At 35.4% G+C, this 19,128-nt stretch overlaps 1 protein-coding gene across 6 annotated transcripts in view; it reads left to right on the top strand.

Moving 5' to 3' along the window:
* The window catches only part of ACSL3 (acyl-CoA synthetase long chain family member 3), a 67,132-nt gene that overhangs the window by 21,272 nt on the left and 26,732 nt on the right, over positions 1-19,128 (top strand). For 3 of the 6 annotated variants that reach the window (XM_088132550.1, XM_088132552.1, XM_088132553.1), the window contains 4 exons: positions 386-484; positions 1,502-1,602; positions 3,243-3,670; positions 12,540-12,717. In XM_088132550.1, the coding sequence (XP_087988676.1) occupies positions 3,311-3,670; positions 12,540-12,717 (538 nt within the window). In that variant the 5' untranslated portion in view covers positions 386-484; positions 1,502-1,602; positions 3,243-3,310. Of the gene's footprint in view, positions 1-385; positions 485-1,501; positions 1,603-2,774; positions 2,924-3,242; positions 3,671-12,539; positions 12,718-19,128 lie in introns of those variants that run through there. The other 3 variants (XM_088132551.1, XM_088132555.1, XM_088132554.1) reach the window with 3 other exon arrangements.

Raw genomic sequence — 19,128 nt, 5'->3', positions numbered from 1 at the left:
GAGCAGGACAATTGTTCTTCTCCTGGCAAACTTTCAGTCGTATTTGTTATCCTGTGCTAATACCATATTGCCTGTGGTAATTGTAACCTGTTATCCATGGACTAAAAATCAGTGTATCACCAAATTTGGGTGGTTGTTCCACAAATTCATTTTTAACTTGCCATCAGTTTGATAATTTGTTTAATTATTAAGGTTAGTTTTTAAATTTTAGTATGAACTCTTTGCTGTGTTGTTGAGTTATAATCAGGAAAATAAATCTGAAATAATTATATTAGAGTGTTATATTAAGAAAACTTTATAGACATTATTCTATATCAATTTAGTAAAAAGGTTTTAATTCTCTTTTTTATTGGTTGCTTATTTCATTATAACTTTTTATTTTTAGGTTTGCTCAACAATATTTGTGAACAATCCAAGTGAGGCTGAAGTTTCTAGAAATTGCTTCCCTATTGATACCAGTGATAACAATGAGAAGTCATTTAAGGTTTGTTTGTGTTGACACTTTGTGCTTTATTTTAGGTTAATTTATCTTCACAGGATTATCCAATTAATAGATGAACACATTTTTATTGTTTTTTCTGTTTCCTAATTAACAAACATATCTTTGAAAGTAATGGGTGTAATAACAGGTCATCTCTGCTGCTGAATACTGTGTGTGAATAGCAATAAAGCAAGGTGGGAAGCATTTGAGAATGCTGGAAGATACTCAGTATGGTATCACATTTGTAGTGGAGGATGTCCAGGATTCCCTTCCAGACTCCCTCCCCAAATATGAAGCTGTGTATGTTAAAAAGCCTTCTCATCGATGCCCTCATACTCACAGATTAGTATGGTTGCCTCCTTGCCAACGTTTAGGAAGACCATTAAGACATATTTTTGTTTTTGTTGTTTTTCTATAAAGCCTTTGCAGAAAGGATGCCATATACTTGGGGATTGTTGTCTTGATGGTTTTAATTTGGTTGAGGATGATAATATTTTTATACATGCACACCCACATTTATGTTATTTATGATTGTGATTTTATACCATGGTTTAATTGCATTTATGAATGCAAATCTCTAGCGTATCTAATGAGGCGGCATGCAATAACAGTGACATTAATTTAAAATAATCAGTTAAAATAGTCACTTAAAAGAGCAGAGATTAAAAGTAACAGAGAGAAAATTAGTTGAAACAGAAATGCATGTAATTTATATTAAGTTAAATTTAAAAACCTGAGAGAGAAAAAAAAAACTTTGCCTGGCTCTCCAAAGACAACATGGTAAGTGCTTAGCAAATCTTTCTGAAGAGGGCATTCCACTACTTGGGGGCAGGGGTGAGAGGTCTGCTACTAAGAAAACCCATTCCCCAAAAGCTGCAACTTTTATCATGGTCTTAGGACTGTTTCTTAACCTACTTTTATGCTCTCATAAAGAAAGAGCATTCACTTTTCATCAGTTGAACATATTGCTATATATTCATTGCCAGTTAATAATGCACTATTTCTTTCACTCTCTTGCAGATACCACAGTAAACATTAATGCAAGTTCTGCTAATGAAATTAACCAACGTTTAAAGGGTACATCATATAATATGGCTTAGTGAACAAGGTGAAAAAGTGAGGTGTGGTACTTCTTGTGATTCATATAATTTCTCAAAGATGAAAAGTTTTTCTTACTTAAGACAAAAAGGTGTTTGTGGACCTATGGTCATTAGAAGGCATTGTTCATATTCTTAACTTTCCTTAACTTCATGGGTATTGAAAGATTTTGCCATCTACCTGTTTGTTAAGAATAAGTGTTATATATGTGTGCATGTAACTTTGTAACACACTTTAAGACCTCTATAATTATATTCCAGCATTTATTTTAATAATAATTTAATAATTAAATTATATTCTGACATTTATAATTTCTAGTAGTAGTAGAATTTCTAGTAGCCTAGTAATTTCTCTCAATTGGAGGCCGCTGTAATGTTTGAGAATATACTGAATCTGTCACAAATTTGAACATTTGTTTCCTTTGACTCTCTTAAAAAAGCCATGGGAATTTTGTATAGCCTATATTATGGACTGATAACTAGGTTTAATAAGAAAAAAGCAACATGCACAATTTAGTCAGGACAGACCCAGGCAGTGATTTGTTCAGGATTCAGATATCTTTGGTGAACTTAGCAATTGAGTTTGTACGTTATGGTAAGCTAAGGTTTGCTAAATATTGGATGAATGACATTAGGAGAGTTCGCACAATATACCAGGACGTTATCTGGTGTATTTGTTTTGCCTTAATATTTTGCATGAGCCCAGCCTGTGTGATTCATTCAATAAACCAATAAATATTAGTTAAACAATAAATGAATCAAGCCCCCGAAATACTTTTTGTATTCCAGACTGCCAAATCTGAAGTATAGTTCTTGTATATCTGGTTAGATAAATGCAGAAAAACCTATGAAAATGCCAAGGAAGCTGAGAAAAAATCCATTCAATGGAAGATACAGTTGCTTCATATCTCAGGATTATAAACTTTTTTCAGTATTTAGGTTAAGAAAATTTATATAAATTTTATTGATGAGGAAATAATTATATATTCAGTTCCTATATTTTAAAGAAGTATAAATATGACATGAGGTCTAAATATTGTTATCTTCATTAGAGGACTGTAAAAAAAAAGATAGTAATGCAGATTGAGTTCAGAGGTTGTATACCAGATCCATAATTTGGAGGTCTGGAAATTTGATATAAGGTCTTTTACATTTTCCTTCCCTCTTTCATGTATCTTTTCTTCTTCACGTTCTAGTGAATTTGCTGTGATGTTAAATTGTTTAGCATTTTGCCTCCATGGTATGATTTGAACTGGTCTTGTTTGGAGCCAAGATGCTCATCATAGTTTGTCAATTAAAGCTTTCTGGTAACAAGTGGGAAGGAAGCTAAATGTATTGGAAGCAGGTAAGGGTACTGCATAATCCCAATTACCCAAGTCATTGGTTGGCAGATTGCATTCATGAATTGTAAGCTGGTTTGCAGTTAGTGCCAAACCTAACTCCTGAGGAGAGAGGCTTAGTAAACATCTTCAATTCTCATGCCTAATAGCTCTTGAGATATTGGATATCAGATATGTTGCTTTGTTAATCAAATATGGAATAAAATACAACAGCTTTGCCTTTCCTTATTTTTAATTACACTTTATAAAAATAGGTTTGTTTATTTTATTAAATCCTTGTGCTATTATTATGTGATACTATACTTTCCTTTGTTCCTGTTTCAGGTCTTCATTGGTTTTATGTGATATATAATACTCACCAGGTTCTTCTGAGTAACTTACAGTCTTCAAAGATGGATTCAATGAAGTTAAAGCATAATATTAATCCATTCCTCCTGCACATTATAAACTTTGCAATCTTGATATACACATTTATAACTTTTATTCCATGGTATTTATTTTCTGGATCAAGATGTATCATAACCAAATCAAAGCAAATTAAAGCAAAACCAGTGAATAGCATGCCTGGAAGTGCATATAGATCTGTTAATAGTTTGCATTGCCTAGCATCTGTATTATATCCTGGATGTGATACCCTTGATAAAGTTTTCAAATATGCTCAAAGTAAATTTAAGGACAAGAAGCTTCTGGGGACACGGGAAATATTGCAGGAAGAAGATGAAATCCAGCCATCTGGAAAAGTTTTTAAAAAGGTATGTTGTATCTTATATATTTTTGGGAAAGAGGGAAAGATTTATAGTCTTACCCTCTATATAAGTAGGAGTTGGGAGCTCATTTTCCTGCAGTTCAACTTCATCCATGGGCCTGTTGGTACTCTAAAACAACTGTAGAAATTTTGTGAGGCAGGATTCACCTTTGTAGAATCAATGTTGATTTTCCTTCAGCAGGGTTTATTTCTCTGTGCTTATTTTTTTTTTCTTTGATTATCTTTCTACCAGTTTCTGGAACAGATATTAAGTTGAGCAACCTGTAACTCCCTGGATTTCCAGTGAGTCCCTTTTTAAAAACTGATGTCATGTTTTTTACCTTCCAGTTCTTTGGCACTGAGACCAATTTGAGGACAAATACTTACCTTGCTAGTGGATCAACAATTTCACTTTTGTGTTCTTGAAGAATTCTTGGGTTGATGTGATTTGGATTTGGTGATTTGTTACCATTTGTGTGGGCTCTCAAGGTTAGCTAGAGTATCTTTTTTTAAAACTCAGGTTTAGTTCCTGTTTCAACCCTGAGCCGCTCAGTACGGGTTTGGCTATCTTTTTCTGTATATTCTGAAATAAAGATAGATGCATTTTCCCCACTTTTTCTCCAATCATCATATCCTCCCAGAGCATCCTTTTTCACTCTTTTGTCATCTAAGAGCCCAACTGCTTCTTTAGCTAGTTTTCGTTTTGAATATAATTAAGTTAATTCTTGTTTCCCCTTAAATGTTTTTAGCTTCATCTAGATGCTGATGAAGATAATCAAGTAGCATCACCAATGCCATTTCCAACCTATGCCAAGGCCTCATTGAAAAAGATCCTGATAATCCATTACTTCTAGGGTTCTCTGTAGCTATCTCACTACCACTTTCTTTTCAACCTTTCCCCAAAAAGGCTGGCTGAGATGGGTGGTAGTTGCCTAAATTAGCTGGATCCAAGGAGGGGTCTAATTCACACATGTGATCAGATGTTGTTAGCTGTAATGATTCTGTGGAGGAATCTAATCTTCCACAGATTTCTGGTACATTAGATTTTGTATCTATATAGAACAGCACTTCTCCCAGTGTGCCCTTCCTTGTTCTTTCTATAAAGTTTATATCCAGGAATGATGTTATTTCACTGATCCTCTGTTCCAAGTTCCGATTTCTCATACTGTTGATTAATTCAGCTTTGATGTTTAGTAGATGGAAGATCGATGTGTTCTTCCATTACTGAATTCCCTTGCAAAGCTTCCCTTTTCCTGTTTGCCTACCTAGTCACAAGCACTGGTTACAGTCTCTAACTGCCTGTCCTCTTTCTAAAGAGGAGTCTGTAAATGTTAGTATCAGGTTACCAGTGATACCTACCTTTGCATCTTTGATTATCAGCTCTCCTAAACACAGATTTAAATAAATCAGCTCTTTGTCTAGCATGCATTATAATTTAAAAAAAATTTTTTTTTATTTTAATGGTAACATTCAAAAAAATATAGCACCAATAAGGGAAAAAAGATAATGATTATACAGTGAAAAAAAAAGAACGTAGGTACATTATAATTATTAAAATAAACCAAAAAGAAAAAAGAAAACTAATTAATGACTAAGTATGCAATCCAGAAAAGGGTTAAATACAGAGATCAACCTTGCCCAACACATTCAGAGGAAATGATGGCTAATTCTAAGTAAAATCTCACCAACAATTGCAGAATCCCTATTCATGAACAATAAGTACTTTTATCTATAAATGTGCATTTCCTCATGTCAGTTAGCCCAAAGAAGTATTTGCAAAGTGGGATTTTAAATACAGATATTTATTTGGTAAGTTTATTTCCTAAAATTAATTGGTGGAATGTATGCTAATTTTAAGATGTTCTCTCATGGAAGATATCAGATACCTGAGAAATGGAAAAACAGCTACATAAGGGCTTCATTATTATCTTTTTGAGACAGAAAATGAGTTATGATTTATCTGCAAGTGGGCCTGTTTTGAATTAAGGAAGCATTGTGTTTCTTTGGTTCTCCAATACAGTCTAGACCATTTGTTCTGTAACTTTTAGCTCATATACACTTCAGTTCATGGGATAATTTTATTACAGGTAGTCCCCAGTTTAAGTACAAATCCCGTTCCCAGGGTCTATCCTTAAGTCAAATTTGTATGTAAGCTGGAACAATATTATTGTATAATACTGTATAAGTAGTATTGTGAATTGAACCATTGTGTATTTAACTTGAATCATTAACTTGACTTTTGCTACAATAGGCTTTGTTTTTAACTATGAGTAATCTGTAAACCAGGTGTTCTTAACCCGGGGACTACCTGTAGTTTCCCTACTTAGAAAAATCAGATGCAGTCTTCAAGCAGATACTTATGAAAAATTGTTATTTTGCTGTAGCTTCCGGGTCAGATTCAGGCTTGAACCTCAAAGGAGAGAATGAAGAGACCCAAATGTTCAAGTTTGCACTTTATAGCAACTTCGGTAGGGTCCACAGGGATTCTGAAACTGACTCTCTTTCCACAGTTGCTTCCTATTTTTAGGGAAGGATTGATTTAGCTCTTTCATTTGTTCTTGCCCAAGGTGGTACAAAGCCAAAAAGCTGGAGCTTTCCTTCCATCACTTCTCTCATACTGTGTGCCATATGGAACACCATTCCCCCTGAGATTCAGATGGCCCTGACCCTGTTGGTATTCCAAAAAGGTTTAAAAGCATAGTTTTTCCCTCAAGCATTGGGCCGGGATGTTAGATGAGCCTGATGATATGGTTGGATAGCTGAAGGATGTAAGTTATTTGAAGACCTTGGCTGCATTGCATTAACATTATTGTCGAGGTTATTTTTAACCTGATTTGGGGGGGTTGATTATTATGACTTTAATTATTGTTAGCCACTCAGAATTGCAGGAGCAAAATGGGCTGTCATACACACCATTTAAACAAACATTCTGAGTTTCATGTTGGCATTTAAATTAGCAACAGAGAGTTAAAACAATGACTTAAAAACTGAGATAGGTCAAACCGTATTTGGGACATCCTATAAAAATCATTTAAGGAGCCTAAATCTGCTTTTTAAAAAGGTACTTTGTTAGTAAAACATCAAGCAATATTCATTTGGAAAAAAGGCTTTAAAACATGCTTGCTGCTAATTTTTAGTTTATTTTTTAAAATGTATGCCACCCTTCAATGCAGTTTTCCTAAGATGTCTTATATTACTCTAAATACACAAATTCAGTATACAACATATAAACAAACATAACATATAAACAACAAATGTTTATTACAGCTGTTAGGCCATAGAAACACATACACTTAAAATTATTGATAAGATTAAAAGGTAGGTTATAAAAATTACTTAAGAATAAAATTAATATAATTTAATTTAATAATTATTCAAATTTGAGTGGTGATCACCAAGATTAGTGCTAATCTTCAGTTATAGATGGGACATCTAGAATAAATAGAGGCACAAAATCTGGCAACCTGGAAATATACATCAGAAGTCCGATAAAAGAAGTGACAGATAAACATTGTACTGTCTACCAGGGTAGTTCTTTGAAATGGGATAGATGAATGTCTTCTGAGATTCCCTGTAAAGAGAGCAACAAAGGAGCATGTGTCTTAGGGACTCTATAGAGTTGTCCCCTCATGGGCATGACCGTTGCTGAAGATGGATATTTTTATAATGCCCCCACAGAACTGCGTAGACTAGTGTGTCCATCCCAGTGGAATTTCAGATTTAGAATGGAGGAGAAATAGGATGGCAGCACATGCCCATTTGAGAAAATCCATGAACTGTGTGGTTGCATGTTAGGCTTAGACTGGTTTTGAGATCAGTATACCAGATAGGCTGCCTAAGATGACTCCTGATATTTTCAAACCCTAACGGGCAGAGGCTCTCCAAAGAGAAACCTAAAGACTGGAGTTTTCTATTAGCTCTTGTTAACCAGTTTTATTTAAAGTGGTTTCTGAAAACCAGTGGAACCAGACCCACAAAGGGGGAAAAATAATCTGAAATTCATGAGACAGTAATAGGCTCTGGCATCCACAAAACCAGACCTATCTCTAACTGTTGGGCAGCATTTTTGATGCAACTTAGAACTGCGGTGATAGCTCTTATAAACTTGGACTGGACAGCTTCTAAAGTGTTAAAATGTGTAAAAGTGCAAATCTGGACATCATAAAGAAGCTGAGAAATAACCTTAGCAAGAAAGACCTTACAAGCTGTGGGAATAAAATGTGTCCCCCTTTGAATGGAAGAATCTTAAGACAGCCGAGGAGCTGCCCAAAATATAAACAAGGACAAAACATCAAAAAGGATACTGAGCAAACCTAAGTTAATTATAAAACTGTTGCAGCCCAAAAATTAAGTTACAATACATGAAAGGCTATGAGAGAATAAAGCATCTTTGCCTGCTGTCAGAAGGATAAATAAAGTAGGCTCCAGATGTGCCTCACTAGGAAGGATGTTCCAGACTTTGCAGCATCAAAGGATATCTAGGCTTTGAGGAAGATCTTGGGGTATGAGTAGCAACCTTCAGACCATGGAGTAGAATTGTTAAATAAGCACACTTGGTGCTATTTTGTTTCATATAGTGGCAGCATTACAGTACATGTACCGTATTTAAGTGTAGGACAGATATTAGTAGGCTAAGATCTACTTTGTTTTTCACTAAGATTATTATCTGAATTTCCTGTATTTTGTTTTTCTTGACTTCACTGTTTACAATTTCTACGGCAGTAGTTATATAAATTCTTTTAACTCTTCATAAATTTGATGATGTGGACAGTAATCTACAAAAGCACAATATATTTGTTTGCCTCTAAGGTGCTAAAACATTTAGGTACAGAATAGTGTGCAAATTCACATACAAAACTATATCTGGGGCTTTAACTCCATAATTTTCTTAGAGTACAGCATATTTTCAGCAGCAATTGCTGCTGGTGGTAAACAGCTGGGAATTTGACAAATCAGAGTAGCATCTAATACTCATTCTGTCCACCTCTTAATTGTAGAATATTTTTAATGTTGTAACAGTTTAGATGTTTAATTTCTCTTTGGTGAATTTCTTTTTTTCTAATTCTGTTATTTTTTGTTTAAGCAACTCAGAACTTTTTAAATTATTAAAATCTAACAGATTTGGGTTGCAAAAGTCACTGGTAACAAAAGAAAAAAAAACCCTATCTAATAGTCATCCAGATTTCTGAAGCCCAGGTGTGGTAGCCCTCTTAAAATCCAAAATGCATTTTGGATATATAGTGAAAAACCTGTCAGTATTTTGTTGCGATTTTAAAAATGCAATTTCTCTGTTTTATGCTAAAAACATTTTTGGGAGGAAAATAAAAAATGTATTATCTTTGTCAGCTTCTAAAGGGCATTAAGACTCAGTGACTTAATTGTCGCTTACTTCCACAATGTTATATATGTATTATGTCCAGTTTATGGTTCAATAGTGTTAAAATTGTATTGAGGAATTTTAAAATAATGTGTTTCTCATGGATTAAAAACAAAGCTATGTGAATGAATTGCACTCTGCACCCAATACATTGATTTGGCAGTAAATTTAAATCCTACTCTTTCTAAATATTCTGAGAAGTGTAGCCATAAGGTTTGTAGAAGCAATGTTATAACTTAATTTCATTAAGACTTCTACTGCTTTTTAAGTGATATAGCAAGCAGCATACACTAGAGGGCAGCATTTATCTTTTTATCCTTATTTTTCAAAAGCTTGATTAAGAATATATGGATTGCAGTTTGTTATGCTTAGCTGTCTCTCTCAGTTGGTTCTCTGACACTGAAAGAGGAAGACTAAGCAAATTTAAAGGATAGACAATGGTGCTGTCTAGATATAAAGCATCACAATGCAATTATCTTGTGCAATGGCTCCAATAACCTCAGTTTCTTGTTCTGGAAAAGCAAACATGATGCCAAAGAGAGGGGTGATTTAAAAATCAAATTTGCAATCAGTTTTTACATTTGAAACACCTGTTTAAATCATAAATAAAGGACAAGTCTTTTTATTTGATGTCTAAATTACATTAATACATGTATGCTTTTTTGATTTCTCTGAAACGACAACATTGAAATGGAGATCAGCATACAGTTTCTGTAGTAGAAGAGTCTGAACAGATGGCAGCAAAATTTGGCGTTTTCTGTATCTCTTTGTTATCTAGTGTAGTCTAGGTACAATATGCCTACTGGAGAAAACTGGACAGAGAACTAGCTCTGACTGGCTGCGTGATGGGTTTAAAATATATTGAAGTTGCATATTTTATAGATCTTATGGATCATATTGGCGACAGTATGCTAGATTGTGTCAGTGAAAAGCCTCTACTCTTTTAGAAATGGCCTATGGCAGTGTTACTAAATATTTATAGCTCTTAAATGTTCTATATACAGTACTGTGCAAAAGTTTTAGGCAGGTGTGAAAAAATGCTGTAAAGTAAGAATGCTTTCGAAAATATATATTGTAATTGTTTATGTTTATCAATTTACAAAATACAAAGTGAGCGAACAGAAGAAAAACCCAAATCAATATTTGGTGTGACCACCCTTTGCCTTCAAAACAGCAGCAATTCTTCTAGGTACACTCGCACACAGTTTTTGAAGGAACTCGGAAGGTAGGTTGTTCCAAACATCTTGGAGAACTAACCACAAATCTCCTGTGGATGTAGGCTGCCTCAAATCCTTCTGTCTCTTCATGTAATCCCAGACAGACTCGATGGTGTTGAGATCAGGGCTCTGTGGGGGCAAAACCATCACTTCCAGGACTCCTTGTTCTTCTTTACACTGAAGATAGTTCTTAATGACATTGGCTGTATATTTGGGGTCATCCTGCTGCCAAATAAATGTGGGGCCAATCACACACCTCCCTGATGGTATGGCATGATGGATAAGTATCTGCCTGTATTTCTCAGCACTGAGGACACCATTGATCCTGACCAAATCTCCAACTCCGTTTGCAGAAATGCAGCCCCAAACATGCAAGGAAGCTCCACCATGCTTCACTGTTGCCTGCAGACACTCATTATTGTACCACTCTCCAGCCCTTTGGCGAACAAACTGCCTCCTACTACCGCCAAATATTTCAAATTTGGACTCATCAGTCCAGAGCACCTGCTGCCACTTTTGTACACCCCAGTTCCTATGTTTTCATGCATAGTTGAGTCACTTAGCCTTGTTTCCAAGTCAGAGGTATGGCTTTTTGGCCGCAGTTCTTCCATGAAGGCCACTTCTGGCCAGACCTCTCCAGACAGTAGATGGGTGTACCTGGGTCACACTGGTTTCCGCCAGTTCTGTGCTGATGGCACTTCTGGACATCTTCCAGTGTTGAAGGGAAGTAAGCATGATGTGTCTTTCATCTGCTGCATTAAGTTTCCTTGGCTGACCACTGTGTCTACAGTCCTCAACGTTGCCCGTTTCTTTGTGCTTCTTCAAAAGAGCTTGAACAGCACATCTTGAAACCCCAGTCTGCTTTGAAATGTTTGCCTGGGAGAGATCTTGCTGATGCAGTCTAACTACCTTGTGTCTCGTTGCTGTGCTCAGTCTTGCCATAGTGCGTGACATGAACCTGTCTTCCACAACCTCACCTTACTAGCAGAGTTAGCTGTTCCTCACCTAGTTTTAAGCCACCTACACAGCTGTTTCTGTTTCAGTTAATGACTGTGTTTCAACCTACATATGAAATTGATGATCATTAGCACCTGCTTGGTATAATTGGTTAATCATACACCTGACTCTAATCCTACAAGTTCCCTGACTTTGTGCAAGTATACAAAATGTGCAAGTGTAAGGCTTGATGCTGGTTTGAAGCCAAAGGGTAGTCACACCAAATATTGATTTGATTTAGATTTTTCTTCTATTTGCTCACTTTGCATTTTGCAAATTGATAAACAATTAGAATATATATTTTTGAAAGCATTCTTACTTTATAGCATTTTTTCACACCTGCCTAAAACTTTTGCACAGTACTGTAGACAATGTATATCATTTTCATATTTCATATTTTGAAGGCAAAAATCATCATCTGACTAAAGAGATAAGCAATGGTTTGTCCAATGGATTACTTTTCCTATATGTGTTTTTTTTTTTAATCACATGAACTGGTTTGATTATGTAAATTACTTTCCAGTGCATTTTCAACAAAGGTGAGTTTTACCCCATATTTAAATTTTGATAGAGAAGGGGAAAAAAAACACGGGAATGAAGAAAAGGCAAGAGGAAGAGGATAAGAATATACTGTATTTTTCTGTCAATAAGACGACTCCATGCACAAGACGACCCCCACTTTTCCAACCCAAAATTAAGAAATCAATATTTTAAAGATAGTGCAGAACACATTTTTATTTAGTAATTAGGTAACATTTACCTGATATACTCGGTGGGAGGAGTCCAAACCATTTCTCTGCAGCTCTATTTCCAGGCTCTTTTGCTTAACTGATTACATTCAAGCACGAGTGAAACTGCCAATAGCTTGTCTCTGCAAACAGACTTCCTCTAATTGGTTTGTTCAGCATCAGCTTACGTCAATTACATAAGGCTCATGATTGGAGGAAGTCTGTTTGCAGAGACAGTATGGGCAGTTTCACTCGTGATTGGAGGCTTGTGATTGGAGGAAGCCTGTTTGCAGAGTCAAGCTATTTCATTCGTGATTGGAGGCTAACAATAGGAGGAAGCCTGTTTGCAGAGACAAAGTATTTTGCAACTGCACGGTTCTCTCCTCGGCTTATTTCCTTGAATAAGACGCCCTTCAATTTTTAACGTAAGGATTTTAGAAAAAAGTATCATCTTATAATTGGAAAAATACGGTAGTCTATACAACTACAATATGTATGTATGTATGCATATATAGATAGATATCATTTCTGTACTTCAAATGCTTATACTTTTTTCAGGTTGTGCTTGGAGAATATCACTGGCTATCATACAATGATGTTTTTAAGAAAGCTAAAGCATTTGGTGATGGTTTAATAATGCTGGGCCAACGACCAAAGACCAACATTGCCATCTTCTGTGAAACTAGAACAGAATGGATGATTGTAGCACAAGCTTGCTTCATGAACAACTTCCAACGTAAGTATGTGTATAGTATCAGTCTTTGGTGTATTTCTTCTATGCTTCTTTGTGTGTGTGAGCTGCTTGTTTAACTTGGTTATCCAGTCATTCAAAGAGAATCCACAACTTGGAGGAGTACACATCTGGGAATTCTGGGAGCTATAGTTCCAACATACCTGGAATATCTTAGAGTGGTCAGTTTTCCTCTTTGTAACATTACTGGCAAGTATCCATGCTATTATTATTTAAGAAGAAAAGCTTTTAGGGAAATAAAAGAAATCTAGATATTTCTTTGAGATTTCTTTTCTGAGTTCTGATCTACTTTGGTTTTTTTCTTTCTTAGCAAAACAAAAAAAAGAAGAGCGATTTGTTTTTAATCAAGTGTTCTTCCAGAAACTGGCACTATATATAGGAAACAGAAAGGTCATGGTAATGAGGAAGAAAGTTGAGGTTGGTTGAAAGATGTTCACTGGCAAGTCCCACTTCCATTTATAGTGATTTTCAAATACCTAATTAGCAGATAGGCAACCTTCTGTCTTGGGTCAGCACTGGGCTATATGGCATCAAAATTCTGGAAGGTAGAGTAAGTTTTTAAAGGAGTCTTGAGGTCAAAAATTGTAACTTTTATGAGTAAACAGATATCACTGCCCCCTTCCCTCCCATACATACTTTCTGGAATGCCATTCTCTTTTTCAGGGTTTTACAGAGTTTAACACTGCAGTCTTCTGCCCACTTCTCTGGTAATAATCTTTACTAAACTCAGAGTGAGGGTTATATATGACACTGTAATTTGCCTGTGAGAGTAGTTTGGTGTAATGGTTAAAGATACCGAGCTAAAGCTGGGAGATCATGAGCTCTAGTCTTGCCTAAAGCCTAGGAGCCTAGTCCCTCTCTCTCAATTACATGAACTGGTTTGATTATGTAAGTTACCCTCAGAAGAAGGCAATGGCAAATCACTTCCAAAAGAGTTGCCAAGAAAACTGTGTGGATTTGTTCATATAGCTACCTGGAGTCAAGACTGATTCAAAGACACACATACACACATTGCTTGTCTGTAGTAAATTATCAGCTCTGGACCTGGCATTTTCTACTTGTTTCTGAACGTCCTTATATTTTAGCCTTGTAGCTCAGGCTGTGGTTTTAGTTAACTAATTTAATCTGCAAGTGTCTGAATAGCTAAAAATTGTACATTGTACATGTTGAGTTAAAGGGGAATAAGGTAGTTTGATTGTAATGTGGCTAATATAGAATAATATCCTACACAGTAATATTTCTGTGATAGAAGTAAACCTCCATCTAAATATTTCAGTGGTGAAGTGTGGACGGAAATTGATAATGAAGTTGTAGTCTCAAACAGAGGGAGAAAAAGACATGTTTAAACTTTACTCTGACCTGTTTCAGACAGAATGTGTAACCATAGGCCAATGCTGTATAAAGTCTGATACCGGTGCTTTCCAACTCCTCTTCTTGTACACCCAGACATCCTTTGAATTAAAACCTTCAGCAAATCAACGTTTGTAAACTTTAACAGAAATTTGCAAATTGCAGTTTATAATAGTTACATTATAGTTGCATGCCTTGTCTAAGTGCATTATTATTGTCTGGTTGTCTTTGGCTGTTCAGCTTTGTATTCTCAAGTGAGAGATACTTCCTTTCATATTTGGTTTGTGCTTAGCAGTTGTTTCTGTACTGATTTTGCCCCACTAGGTTGCCTGAGACTACTGTTCAGTGCATTCCATATTCTCCATTTTATGTATTTTATACCTCTTCCCAACCATTTCTTGAGTTTCTTCAGTTAAGTGTTGTGTTGTACTGTTAACTTTCTTTTCCGTTTTCCTATTTTTTTCATTTTGAATTTTAACACTGTATTTAATCCACAGATAAATTCATTAACAAAAGGATACTGAATCAGATTAAATGCCTATCTAGTACAGTTTTCAGGTTCCCAGACTGGGTTAATGAGGTATTTGTGGGAAGCCCACAAAGAGGATATGAGAACAATAGCATCCTCGTATAGATATTGAATGTCTTTATTTTTGCTAAGAACTGTTGGTTTTAGAGCACTCACACTCCTTAATATAAATTTATATGAGACTAGGGAAAAACATCATTATAGTTATTGATATTGTTATTGTACTTATATACAGTATTTATAATTCTCCCCTATTTATAAGAACTGTTGGTGGCTAACAAAATTAAAACCATTATAATAAGAATTATATATAACTAATAAAAACAAAACAAATAATTATATAAACAAAAATCCATCTGCTGACCATCTGTAGTTAAGAAGAATCAGAAGAATCAAAAGTCTATCATCCTTTAGCATACTTCTCTTGTCATATATAATTTCTATTACATGTCTGATATGTACTCCACCAAATTTGGTGTCTACAGTATGTCTTTAATTTCAAATATGTCAAATATTGATTTGAAATGAAGAACTTTAAATTTTCAGTGTTGTAGTGGCTTGTGCAAATTATGGTTTGGCTGGTTGGTTGAAATATTTAGTTTACCTAGGATTTTGAGTCAGGAGAGTGAACTGAAGCTAGGAATTGAAGCATACAGTTATTCTCTTTATTTGGAGATGAACATTGTGTCTGAACCAGCCTAGTATATTTGTTCAGGGACATTGCAGACCACTGCTACAGTGAATTACATTGGAAGGACAGTGTCAGCTATAAAGAAAATCCTCGGAGAGTTAATAAGGAAATGACAGCTAAAAAAAGAAATTAAAGCATTTTAAGTAACATAATGACATATTTCTTTTAAAGAAAATTTAGCAAGTTTCTCTTTCTTAGGCTTCAGTAAATGTAACTTTTCAAAAAGAGGGTTCTATTTACAATGTGATAATGTAATGAAACAATGAAACATCTGGTATAGAGATGTTTGCATTTATGATTGTGTGGGATAGCTAGAGAGATAATGAGTATTTAACTGGACATTTCAAGTTCCTGAGACGTGCTTCAGCTCACAGCATGATGCAGCATTTGGTGATCCCAAATGAATGAACTTGGCTGACTTACTTGCTAGCAGATGGAAGCATTGCCGTACACTTTTCACGTAGACATTTTTTAAAAGTTTGAGTTGGCCAGTGAAATGTGATGAATTAAAATTTACTTAATTTTGCACAAAAATATGCTATTACAAAGTTTGCTAGTTCCTAATTTTTAAAATCCTAGTTTATTTTTAGCATAAAATAGAACAAAAATAGTATATTTTTAAAGCTATTAATTTATATTTTGAGAGAGTTACCTATGTGAGAATTGTGCTAGTGTACAAAATATCTGTTTTATTCTTTGAAGATAGGCAAATCATCAAACCTTATAATAAATGGAAATATAGTGTCCCCACTCTCCATCCATATGCTTTTTAAACATGTATTTAATATTATAATTTCAAGATTGACAACTGTTTAATTGCTGAGGACCAGCCTGACTATATATTTTTGCAGCCAAGATAAAGGCCATATTAAGCATACTAAATATTGCTGTCACAACTGGAAGGGAGCTTGGAGTGCCTCTCTTGTGCTGTGCATAGTTTTTCATGAGTTTTCTTTTTATCCTGAATTACTGCTAGAAAGAAACAAATATTAACCTAATGGCCTTTATTGATACAGTTCCTTGTTGCTTTTATTTTTGCCATGTGTGCATGGAAAAGGCTTATGCACAGTGCTAAGTGGCAACTCGGTAGATCAGACTCTGCAAATTTGGCTTCCGGTTACTGTAGTTTGTCTTGCCTCTTGTTCCATGACATCACTAGGCCATGGACTACTTTTTGACTTTGTTACCCACTGATTGTTTTTGGTTCATTCCTCGCTACTTTTTAGGTGTTTTATACCATTATTTAAGAGATTGTATTTTTTCTGCTATAGCTTGCTGACAGCTGGCTAGGAAAGTCTTATGTTTACGTAATAAGGGTCACTGGAATAAGCACAAGCAGCACACAGGAACTAACAAAGACAGTTTTTTGTACTATACTCCCACCAAGTTGAAGAAACGTGCATTTGCTTTGCAACAATTTGGAATTCCGTATAAAATACATGCCCTGCCCCAGCTCCTTATTTCCAAAGAAAATAGTTTTGTCATTACACTGGAACAAAAGACTTTTGAAAAGTACTTTTCTCCTAATGCTCCAAATACCCAGGTTCTTGGAGAACAAATGAATGGCTGGCTGGAGGTGATCTGCATTGGCAAGAGCAATTGATAGAAGAATAGGAAATATCACTGTTTCCAGCATTATCAGTGAAGTAACAATAACAACTAAAGCTAAGGTGAGGGATTGAGACTGGAAAATGAGAGGCTGATTCAGTTTCTCATGAGATCTGAAAACAAATTTTAATGTCTTTCCCAGTAAAGCCCATAGATGTTTAACCACTTAAAGTGCTGGACAGATCATAACATTTCTACCATATTGGGAACCAAGAACTTGCCAAAACTTCTACATTATCAAATAATAACTCTCAGTTTGAGCCCTCAGTGGAACATAACAAGGGTGACTCATACCCTCATCACTTCTACCTTAGGCTACCGTATTAATAGTACACATGGCTGCTTTGGAAGGCCACATGGAAGGCCACATGGAATGCAGCAGTGTGATTTGAGCCGTATATTGTTTCCAGTATGCTTCCAAGTTCAGTTCAAAGTGCTGGTTTTGACTTACCACACCATATATGGCTTGGCACTTACATACCTATAGAACTGGGTGGGTCTACTTGAATCAGCTTGGCCAATATGTTCTTCCTGGGAAAAGCTTTTGGTCATAATGTAGCTTTTCTTCCATTTAAAAAGTAACAATTAATAAACCATTAATTAAAAATTAACCATTGCCAAATCATGGAGTATTGTATAGGTGAACACCAGCACTTTAAACTGTACTGGGAACTGAACCAGAAACCAATGCTGGGCCTCCTGCACTAGTTAAGCATGCATTTGGTGCTCCGGTGCCATTAGGGGCATAAGTCATGGCCTCACTCCCCCCAAGGTTTGTTCAGCTTTCCATCCTTATCTTCTGCAAGGCAGTTGCAATTATACTTACACATTCTGCTCAAATTGATAGATTATATATATTCATGTTGATTATATATGGCATTGTTTTTATTTCATTATTATTGCATCTATTTTTCTTTGTTGTTTATTGCCCAGAGTCTTGAGAGGGATGTCTTACAAATATTATATAGAAACAAAAAATGTAGAAACAAAAAAATGTATGCATGCTTTCAGATTTATAAGTTCTTAAGATCAGTTAAGGTTTTTACAAGAAATATTTAAGGTTATAATAACTGTCATTTTCGAAAGAACAGAGCTATCCTGATAATGGAATGTTTTGGATTTGAAGCTTTCTTTAGCCCTGTTTGGGAATCAGTGAAGTATGAGAGTGAGCTCAGTTACCTGCCCCTCTTCTTTCTATTCTTGGCATCCTCCTCATATGTAGGTTTCTGCCATAATTTTGGATTTCTCTGATTCATATCTCCTTCTTCTGTTTTTGGAGGATGTCAGGATGACTCTGTGCAGTACAAAGCTCAGAGTTCTTCTTTGCAAAAGCTGCTTTATCACTGCTGTCACCCTTTGTGCAGAAAAGAGGAGCAAGTCCATCCCCATGCTTCCCTTCAAATGATTTTAATCTTGTGAAAGAGTATATGCCCAAATAAGGCTTCCAGGTTAACCCAAAACTGTTCTATTATATATTGAATAATCAATTTAATGTGTTTTAATTGCATCTGCTTATATGTGAGCACCAGTTGTTAAGCTCAAATCTCATGTGAAGCCAACTATGGGTAACTCTCTAGATGAGGATCATACCTTCTTTTTAAAGATTTTTCAGGCTTCAAGGTTTTTAAGAAATTGTTCAGTGTCAGGTGAAACTTCCAGGCTCTTGGTAAGATTTTGGATCTGTTGTTCAATTTTTAATATTGGGAGGGTTAAAGCTGCAAAGTGGATACTGTACATTGTCTTCTATCACACCTATTTTGCATGTTTTGAAACTCAAAAGAAATGTTTTTCTACTAATTTTGACACCTTAATCTCCATTGCTCTAGGGGCCACTGAGCCATAAGGAGTCTTGTTTAATTTGGTCGTAGCACTGGGTGAGGCTAGCCAATTGTTTATAGTGGCGTGTTGTATGAACTGAGCTATTGTAGCATATTCAACAGGGTTAAACTGAAACAAAACATGGCTTAATCTGAGGCATGCTAGCCAATGTTTTGTTTCCAGTGTGAATTATTTTAACATATGTTAAGATTATGTTTCCTTGCAAGTAGCTTAATTTCTGTAAATGCAGCTAAACAGAATGATTTGGAATTATGAGCTGATGTACAAGTTTGTAAACTATGTGTGAAAAAGTGAAAACTGCCTCACTGTAATAACATATTCCTGACAAATTCAGACTGCAGTCCTGGCCAGAGAGTTCCTAAGCCAGTGATATGACTTC

This window comes from Python bivittatus, unplaced genomic scaffold (genome assembly GCF_059951505.1).
Source record: "Python bivittatus isolate LINGU-HERP-01145 unplaced genomic scaffold, Pbiv_v1 ctg000980_np1212, whole genome shotgun sequence".
Lineage (NCBI taxonomy): Eukaryota > Metazoa > Chordata > Lepidosauria > Squamata > Pythonidae > Python > Python bivittatus.
The sequence above is the reverse complement of the archived record's forward strand: the minus strand, read 5'-3'. Positions and strand labels throughout refer to the sequence as shown.